The sequence below is a fragment of the Tupaia chinensis genome, unplaced genomic scaffold, assembly GCF_000334495.1.
Source record: "Tupaia chinensis unplaced genomic scaffold, TupChi_1.0 Scaffold000159_1, whole genome shotgun sequence".
NCBI classification, from domain to species: domain Eukaryota; kingdom Metazoa; phylum Chordata; class Mammalia; order Scandentia; family Tupaiidae; genus Tupaia; species Tupaia belangeri.
In genome coordinates this window covers 1,369,815-1,378,806 of record NW_006159630.1, presented here as the reverse complement: position 1 = coordinate 1,378,806, position 8,992 = coordinate 1,369,815, and the positions used below count along the sequence as shown (strand labels likewise).

The 8,992-nt window shown below is 63.2% G+C and overlaps 1 protein-coding gene across 6 annotated transcripts in view; it reads right to left on the bottom strand.

Annotated features, from left to right (window-relative positions):
* The window catches only part of SLC38A10 (solute carrier family 38 member 10), a 37,863-nt gene that overhangs the window by 26,581 nt on the left and 2,290 nt on the right, over positions 1 to 8,992 (bottom strand). For 4 of the 6 annotated variants that reach the window (XM_027770736.1, XM_006145659.3, XM_027770737.1 and 1 more), the window contains exons 2-6: positions 5,325 to 5,442; positions 3,092 to 3,137; positions 2,251 to 2,344; positions 605 to 748; positions 29 to 153 (exon numbers count right to left, since the gene is read on the bottom strand). In XM_027770736.1, the coding sequence (XP_027626537.1) occupies positions 29 to 153; positions 605 to 748; positions 2,251 to 2,344; positions 3,092 to 3,137; positions 5,325 to 5,442 (527 nt within the window). Of the gene's footprint in view, positions 1 to 28; positions 154 to 604; positions 749 to 2,250; positions 2,345 to 2,930; positions 3,060 to 3,091; positions 3,138 to 5,324; positions 5,443 to 8,992 lie in introns of those variants that run through there. The other 2 variants (XM_027770739.1, XM_027770738.1) reach the window with 2 other exon arrangements.

The window sequence follows — 8,992 nt, the reverse complement described above, 5'->3', positions numbered from 1 at the left end:
GCCCCCCCCCCCCAGCCACGGTACTTACGACTGGCAGGCGAAGGACATGCCGAAGATGGGGATGCAGCGGAAGACGCCCTCCCAGCGGACGTAGCTGACCCGCCGCAGCCAGCGCCCGCCGAAGAGGCCGTGCTTGAGGGAGGACAGCACCATCTGCACCGAGAGGGGGCCATAGTGCCGGGAACAGGTCAGGGCACGGCCGAGTCCCACGGCACCAGGCAGCGCTGCGGGGTGGAGGCTGACGTGTGCAGCTCTCCCTGCCCCAGCTGCAGCCCGCACCCTCCCGGACCCCACCCGAGTGCCCGCCTGTGCCGCAGGCCCTGCTTCAGAGCACCCTGCGGGATTTCTGTGCACCCTGGGGTGGGTGGCGGAAGAGGCACTGCAGCATGGCGGAAGAAGCCGTCTGCCAGTGACAGAAGGCGGTCCCCACTATAGGCAGGCCCTCCCGGCCAGGGTGTGGCTCTCAGAAGAGCGCCAAGGTCGCCCCACGCAGACCTCACAGGGCAGGCAGGGCCGCCAGGAGCTGCGGCTATCCAGCCCCCCAGGGCCGTCCTGCCAGGCCCGCTCCCGCAGGAAGGCCGTCTCTGACCAGCCCGGGACTCACCACGAACATGAACACAGCGTAGAAGAGGAGTGCCATGGCGCTGAAGGACTGGATGGAGCCCATCACGTTCCTCTGCAGGCTGAGGGGCAGCACGATGCACAGCGACACTGCGAAGAGCAGGAGCACGCGCAGGGCGCCGCCCACCTGCGGGGAGCCTGCTCACAGGGCGGCCAGGCCAGCGCACCCAGGCAGGGCCAGCTGGCGGCACAAGGCTGCACCCATGCCCCACAAGGACAACCGCCACCCCCATGGGGAGGAGGTCTGGGCGCCCCTGCCCTGGGCCTTCACAGGAGCCGCCAGACACATCCCTCCACCCAGCACTCCGGAGTCCTGGAATTCTGACCCCAGAAATGGACCAGGCCTCCGGACCGGGGCTACAGTCACGGAGCCTGCAAAGGCCTGGGCATGGCTGAAACCCGGCCTGGCGGTGGCCAAGGCAGACTCTCCAGCCTCCTACCCTGAGCCAGGGCACCCCGAGGGACAAGAGTCCCACCAGGACCCTCTGACACACCCTTCACACTCTCTGAGCTCTAGTCCCCAGGACGTAGTTAGCCAAACCCACGCCTCCTGGCACGGGAGCGCCCAAGCTCGAGGAGGCCCTCAACAACCGTCGGCGAGGGGCGACGACGCACCAGGGTCTACACGAGGCTGACGAAGGACAGGGCATATGGGGACCCCGCCAGGCCACACAGCCAGTGCTGTCTCGCCTTCAACTCCCACAGAACTAACAGGCGGGACACCGGGCCCTGGGCAGAGCCGACAGGTGCTCTCTGGGCAGGAGTGACCGAGTGCCTGAGCAGGGCACAGAAATGGCCGGTCAGCCAGAGCCCTTGGGACACTCATGGCGCTCTGAGGATGTGGCCCCTGGCACTGCCTGCTCAGGCAGGACCCCCACCCAGTCCTACTTTGAAACCCTTCCTACCCGGAGGGAGCAAATGCCAAAGGACCCTCAAGAGAAGACACCCTGGCAGCAGCGGGCCTGCCACTCAGCCAGCCCTTCCCACCCCACAGGGTGCAGCCAGGCTCCGCTCCGGCAGGGGAGGAAAGGCGTGCAGGGCCAGCTCACAGAGATCCTCGGGGCAGGGGTGGTGAGTGAAGGATGCCACCCAGATGTCTCTGCGAGCTGCAAGGAGCAGAGTCAGGCAACTGTGGTGGCAGTGCCTGCAGGGCTATGGAAGCAGGGTAAAGCTGAACTCTGGCCGCATGTGTGTAGACTGGCTGAGGCGGTCCGCCCCTGAGCTGTGAGCTGCACCTCCAAGCTGCACCGCCCCGAGCTGTACCTCCGAGCTGCACCGCCCCGAGCTGTACCTCTGAGCTGCAGTGCCCTGAGCTGCACTGCCCTGAGCTGTACCTCCGAGCTGCAGTGCCCTGAGCTGCAGCACCCTGAGCTGCACTGCTCCAGCTGCACCGCCCCACCACAGCTGTGCTGTACAGCCACCTGAGGCTCCCCTTGCAGCAGTTGGTCCTGCATGGGCCAGGGCCCCCTCTGCCTGCCGTGCCCCGGCTCCCAAGGGCCCAGACTGGCAGTGGCACAAAGGAAGCTAGGAGCAGACCACTGCTCTGGCCTGGGCTCACGGAGCATCTGCTGAGCCACTGCAGACAGGACAGTGAGCCTCCCAGGAACCGGAGCACTCACAGGTGCTCACCTGGAACCCAGAGAGCCGTGCGAAGAAGTGGGAGCCCAGGTCACCGATGACGACGTAGAAGGCCACGCAGGTGCCCAGCATCAGCCCGATCATGCTGCCGAGGAGGGAAGCGGGTCACAAGTGACTGACAGGAGTATGCCTCCTGGCCGCAACCAAGTGGCCCAATGGAGCCCGTAGGGGAAGAGCTGAAGGCCAAGCCCCACCCCACTGCGTCTGCGGGCCCCAGACTACCAGGATAGGCCCAAGAGAAGACGTGACTGCAGGAGCGCCACCGTCCAGGACAGGTGTGTCCCAGGGATTCGCCCGCTCGCCATGAACACGGACCACCAGGTGAACCTTCACCTGGTGGTGACTTCCCTTCCCACGGGAGGCCTGCGGTAGTCCCTCGGGGGCCGCGTAGGCTCCTCACGGCAGACCAGGGGAGGCCGGCCAACCACCTGTGGGCGGGCTGCCCATCGCGCTCCCGGCTCCCTGAGGGACTGAAATGCCTGCAGCACCCCGGACTGCTTTTATGAAAGGAAGAGGAGCATGACCTTTGGGTGTAATGCCACCCTCACACCGCAGTGCCGGGGGCGGCTCCCGGGCTGGTCGGAGCCGTGAACTGTGGGCGGGAGGGGGGCCACTGTGTGCGTCCCCCAGCCTCCCACTTCTGCTTTACTAGGACACCCACAGACTCCGACCTCGACGTGGGCTGTCTCCAGGGCATAGGAGGGCGGAGTTCCTGCGTCCCCCAGCGGGAGGTGCCCACAGCACCACGTGCAGACACGTCACTTCCGCAGCCATCCGGGAGCCTGTGCAGCTCAGGTGCCGAAGGGACAGGGCGGGAGGCAGGTGCACATACCTGGTTTCCACCAGCATCTTCCCGGCTTTCCCGTAAGCGTGGAAGGCTAGCTCGAGGAAGGGAGAGAGCGGCTGTCAGTGGGACACCTGTGAGGGGCTGCGTCCCCCCGAGCTGCGTCCCCCCGAGCGGAGGGCGGTGGGCTGGGCTCCGGCTCAGCGCAGACAGAGCAGGACGCGAGCCACCGCGCCGTGCTCCTGGGCTTGCAGGTGGTGCTGTCTGGCCTGCCATAGAGCCCGGGCTGCCCAGGCGGATGTGCAGGTGCTCCCTTCATCCTCCGGGGCGGCAAGGAGGCCGAGCGAACCCCGTCCGGGCGCAACTTTGGGAAGGGAGGTTCTAAGCCGGGTGAGGAGCCCCGGTAACTCGTAGCAGAGCTGCCTCAGTAGAGGAGCTCCCAGGACCCTAACGGTGGCCCAGCCGCCCCGCAGGCCCGCACAGCCCAGCTGGGCCAGGCCAAAGGCACAGCCGCCTCCTAGGGGATAGACAAAGGGGCACGCACGGGCCCCAGCTTCCCGCCCTTCATCCCATCCCCCAGGCCTGGACAGGTCTGGCCACCGGCCGCGAAGTGCAGAGCCACTGCCCACTGCTCCTGGACGCTGAAGGAGCGCCCGCCGTGCCACAGCGGGAGGCTGGCACCAGATGTGACACCGCCCCGAGGTGGCTGTGCCTTTCCCGCCGGCCGGCCGGGACACCTCTAAGTTCACTGCACGGAGCCCACACGGGCAGGACCCTCCAAATCTGAGGGGACGGGGAGCCAGCGGGGGCCTGGGCCACAGGTTTGAAAGCAACGGTCCCCAGCGCATGTCAGCAGCAGCAGCCCAAGGCCACGCGTCACCAAAGCAAGCCGTGGTGACAGCACACCGGGGACGTGACACGGCCCCCAGACGCAGGCTGCAGAGTCCTGGCCACCCAGAGCCCCCCTAGTCCCCAGACGCAGCCAGCCCAAATGCCAGGCCCCTGTGCAGAATGGCAGGCAGGGGATGGCCCAGCCTCAGCAGGTACCAGGGGATGGCTCCCACCCAACATGGCCCCTTCCCACTCGGGCCGGCCGGGGCGAGCAGCCGGCCAGACCCACAGGCCTGGGTGCATCCGAGCATGCCCCCGGTCCGTGCTCGCTCACGCACTCTGGGACCTCCGCTGTCTCTGGTGGGACGAGCTGGCTGCAGAGGCTCGTGTGTTACAGGCCACAGCTGGCAGAGCGAAGGGCGGGGGCCACCAGCCACGTGCTCACAGCTTTTCACACCCAGCCCCACGGTTTCACTTCCTGGGGCCTCCACGACTTTGAAGAATCGGCAGGCAGGCAGTTATCAGAAACCAGGGCCTCGGGGCCAGGGTCACAGGGCTCTGAGGCCGCAGCCGCTGCTATGACCTTGGTGGCGGGAGACTGGGGTATGGCAGCCCTGCAGGCCGTGGCCACATGGGTCTCCCAAGCACCTGCTTCCTGGGTTCCAACAGGTGCATGTCACCCCAGGCTGACAAGTCGCCTCTCTGCAGGGCCAGCTTGGCTGTGAACTTCAGCTCAGGGGCCGTCACGACAGACTAGCAGCACCAAGCTCGGGGAGGCGAAGCACAGGGCACCCCGCTTCTATGGGCAGAGCGGAGCCGGTGTCAGGTGCCGACGCCAAGTGGTGGGAGCAAGTGAGAGGCCAGAGCCCGAGCTCTACCGGAACAGGGAGTCCTGACACACACTGGGGCACCCATGGCCCTCACAAGGGGACCAGGCACCCGCACCAACACCCCACAGGGCCGGCTGCTGGCAGCACGTCTGCTGGTGTGCTGACGTCCAGGCCAGGGAGCCCCAGAGCTGGGACGGCTGCAGAGGGCAGGGAGAAGGCACCGGCGAGCTGGCCCTGACCCAGCTGGGGCTGCCCACAGGCCCCTCGTGGGGAAGCACGGCAAGTGCCCCCGGCAGCTCCGAAGAGGCGCTGGGCACCAGGGGGACTAGCACGATGAGACAGCCGTGAGGCCTGTGGGACAGAGGGGACTTCCCGACGTCGAGGGGGCCAGGTGTGGGGCGGGCCACAGGGCAGACCTGCGCTCGCGCCCTTCGCACCGCTGGGCTCTGACGCTGCAATAAGGTCACCGGTCCCCAAGGGCTGTGTCCCACTTACACACAGGGAGACCCAAAAACTTGGCCGAAAGTGGCGGAGGAGCGAGCAGGAGGGACGAGGCCGCGGACCCAGCCAGAACACCCGCCCTCGCGCCACCCGGCCACCCGGCCCGGCCCCGCGCTCACCCAGGCCGGCGTAGGTCCTGCGCTTGCTTAGGCTGGCGCACTTCACCAGGAACATGCACGACTGGTGTGTCATCCAGGAGCAGAAGACCAGGAGCAGGGCTCCCAGCACGATGCCGCACTGTGGGGACGGTGCGTCAGCACAGTGGCCACCGTGGTCCTGGGCGCCTGCCCTCCCTGTCCCTGACCTCCCACAACGGCTTTCCCTGGCTGTGGCGGCCACACGCTTGTCCGCCCACGAAGACCCGCATGTGGTCCGAGAGCACAGCAGGGCCTCGGCCCCTCCTGGGCTCAGTGAGCCCCGTGGCCCAACGGCCTTGAGTGTGAGCACGTCGGAAGGAAGGGACTTGACAGGCCGTCCACGCCTTTCTTAGACGGTAGACTGGTCCAGCAGGCGGCGTAAGGGTTAGGCCCCTGGACTCCCACACAGCCCACCACAGTTCGAGTCCCAGATCCAGCAGCTTGAAACTCTTGTCAGCGCGTGTGCGTGCCCAAGACCCCGAGAGGAGACAGAGAAGGGATTGCAGCGTGGCCATCCCCCTCCCCAGGGGGTGATTTCTCACTTTCTGTCTCTCTGATAAAAAAAATTCTTTAAAAAAAAAAGTGAGACCAGCAGATGGTGTAATAGTTACATAGCTGAACTCCCACGTAGTGGACTGCGGTTCAAGGCCCAGACCCAGCAGCTTAAAAAAGTGAGATGCCTACTTTGCGACCACTCTGCCCTCGGGGCATCTATGGGGTGAGCGGGTTCCGACAAGTGCGTGACGGCACTTACTGCAGGCTTGCCTGCAACCAACAGGCAGAAACGACCCGGTACCCTCCCAGTCAAAGAGCAAACCTGCGTTGTCCACACCAGGGGACGATGCCACTCCACGTAAGGGACAAACTGAGCCAGCAACAACATGGACTGGCTCAAACACTCTGATGAGCGAGAGACGGGAGACTGCAGAGCTCCGTGTACGGCACACTCAGCAGAGGCACGCCTGGCGCCAGAGGACCAAGGCGACCCCATGCGGAGGGTGCGGCCCCTCGGAGCCGGCTGCGCTGGTGACGCGGCACACAGAAGCACAGCCTGCTCCCCCTCCCTCTATGGCGAGCACATGTGCCCTGTGCCTGCACCAGCTGATGGTGTAATGGTCACATCGTGGACTTCCACACGGCCCACAGCAGTGTGAGTCCCAGACTCGGCAACTTAAAACGCACGCCGGGCAGGCATGTGTGCGTGCCCCAAACCCCGAGAGGAACACAGAGAAGGGCCTGCAGTGGGGCCAAACCCCTGGGGGGTGATTTCTCGCTTTCTGTCTCTCTGTCTCTGCCTCTCTGGCGAGTGCATGTACCCTACAGTAAAAACCTCTCTAAAAACCATAATAATAAGGGACCAGCAGATGGCATGGTGGTTATGTTTCTGGACTCCCACATGGCTGGCTGGTTTAAGTCCCGGACCCGGTGACTTCAAACTCACACTGGGTGCGTGTGCATGCGTGCCCAAGATCCTGGGAGGAGAATGGAGGAGAACGGACCGCAGTGTGGCCACCCCCCTGGAGTGAGACTTCTCACTCTCTGTCTCACCGCATGTCCCTCTCTCTCACCCCAGCCAGTGCACACGTCCTAAGTCAGAAAACCTCTCTTCCCCTCCCCAAACAAAAATAATAAATAAAATTAAATAACTTTTTTTTAATGCCCGTGGGACCAGCAGATGGCATAATGGTTACATCACTGGACTCCCACGGGCCGACCATGGTTCAAGTAACGGGCCCAGTGGTTTGAAACGCACACCAGATGCGTGTGTCTGCATGCCCACAATCCCAAGAGGAGAATGGAGGAAGAACTGCAGCACGGTCACCTTTTTCTCAGTCTCTGTCTCTCTGGCCAGCGCATGTGCCCTATGGCAAAAAAATAAAATAAAATAAAACATAAAAAAGCCCACAGTAAGATATGACCAAACACTCACGACTTAAATGGAAAGACGCTCGGACCTGCAAACCCTCACCAGCGCAGAGGAAGCGTGTAAACACGTCTGCAGGCAGAGGTCAAAGGTGCTCCCGCGTCCCACCAGCAGAACCCAGAACTACTAACACAGCTGTTCTTGGTGCCGTGGCCACCCACACTAAGTGCACACATGCCCAGAGTGCCTGGGGTCCCCGTGAGGAAGGCTGGGCACCAGAGCAGCTGGCCCTTCTGCATATGCGACTGTCTGTACCCTTGTCTGCTCAGGGCTTCCCCACTGCATCCACTCCTTCAGGGCAGGCCTCTACCTGGCCCTTCTGCACACGCTCTGGCAGGGGCCCAGGCCGGGCCTGGGACAGTGGGATCACCGTTCACGGCATGTGAGCCACGACCACAGCGGCACTTCAGACGGGAATCCAGGACTCACACACGTGGCCCTGCCAACACGGCTGGGCATGTCCAGACGCAGCTGTGCTACCAGGCAAGGCACAGAGCAGGCCGGGACGTGGGGTCGTTCAGAAACACACAGGCGCCAGCTCAAGGCTGGGCTTCCCCAGGCCCCAACAGACGTGGCCCTGGGGCCTGTCCTCCCGCCCACGCGTTCCAACCACAGCAGGAGACACTCCCACCGGGTACTCCCACCCAGACGGCCAAGTGCCAGTGGGCATCAGATCCCAGATCGGGAGAACTAATACAGACACACACGCACACACGGTTCTTAATTTGCTACGGGGAGCTGAGAAACCACCTCGGGGAGGGCCACCAGGCAATCCCTTCTCCTCCAGCCCCTCAAGATTTGGGCATGCACACGTGCGCACACACAAGCTGCCAGATCTGGCGCACAAAGCACACATGGAATCGCGCACCTTGGCCTGCACACCACTGGCCAGCCTGAGTTCCACACTAAACATGAAAAGGTGAGGCACTGACCTAAAAGCCGAACCGCCACCCACGGGGTGCAAGATGACCGCTTCACTGCTTGTCACCTGCTAGGTTTCATGGAGGCTCTCCAGGGGACACCACCAGGCTGCCAGCCCTTGCCCTGAGTGACCGACCACAGTTGGAAACTTGGTCCTGTCAGCTTGAAAAACCAGCCAGGCACATGTATTTGCATGTTGCAAATCCCAACGAGATGGAAAAATAGAGGAAAACGAATTGCAGCACAGCCACACTCCACTGGGGGATGCTTTCTCACTCTTTCTCTCTCTGATAAGTGCACACACCCTCAAGCAATTTAAAAAAAATAAATCACTTCTCATCCAACTTACAAGTTCTTCATTTACATCGAAGTCCTCATCAAAATTATTATTATTATTTTTTGGAGAGATTTTTGTCATGGGGTGCGTGTGCTCACCAGAGATACAGAGAGACAGACAGAAAGGGAGAAAGCGAGAAATCACCCCCAGGAGGGATGGCCACACCATAATCCCTTCTCCTCCATTCTCCTCTCGGGATCTCGGGCATGCACGCACATGCAGCCAGTGTGAGTTTAAGCCACCGGGTCCGGGATTCGAACCACGGTCGACTACATGGGAGTCCAGCGACATAGCCATTACGCCAACTGCTAGTCCCTGGGGACAGTCTTCGGGAAAGATGTGACCCATGTGCCATCCCAGCCTGTGTCCCTGCTGCAGAGCCAGCGCTGCTCATCTGCGGAGGGTTCCCACTGCCAGTCAGCTAGGCGGCCAGGCTTGGCTGCACCCCCGGCCTTTCCAGCTGGGGGA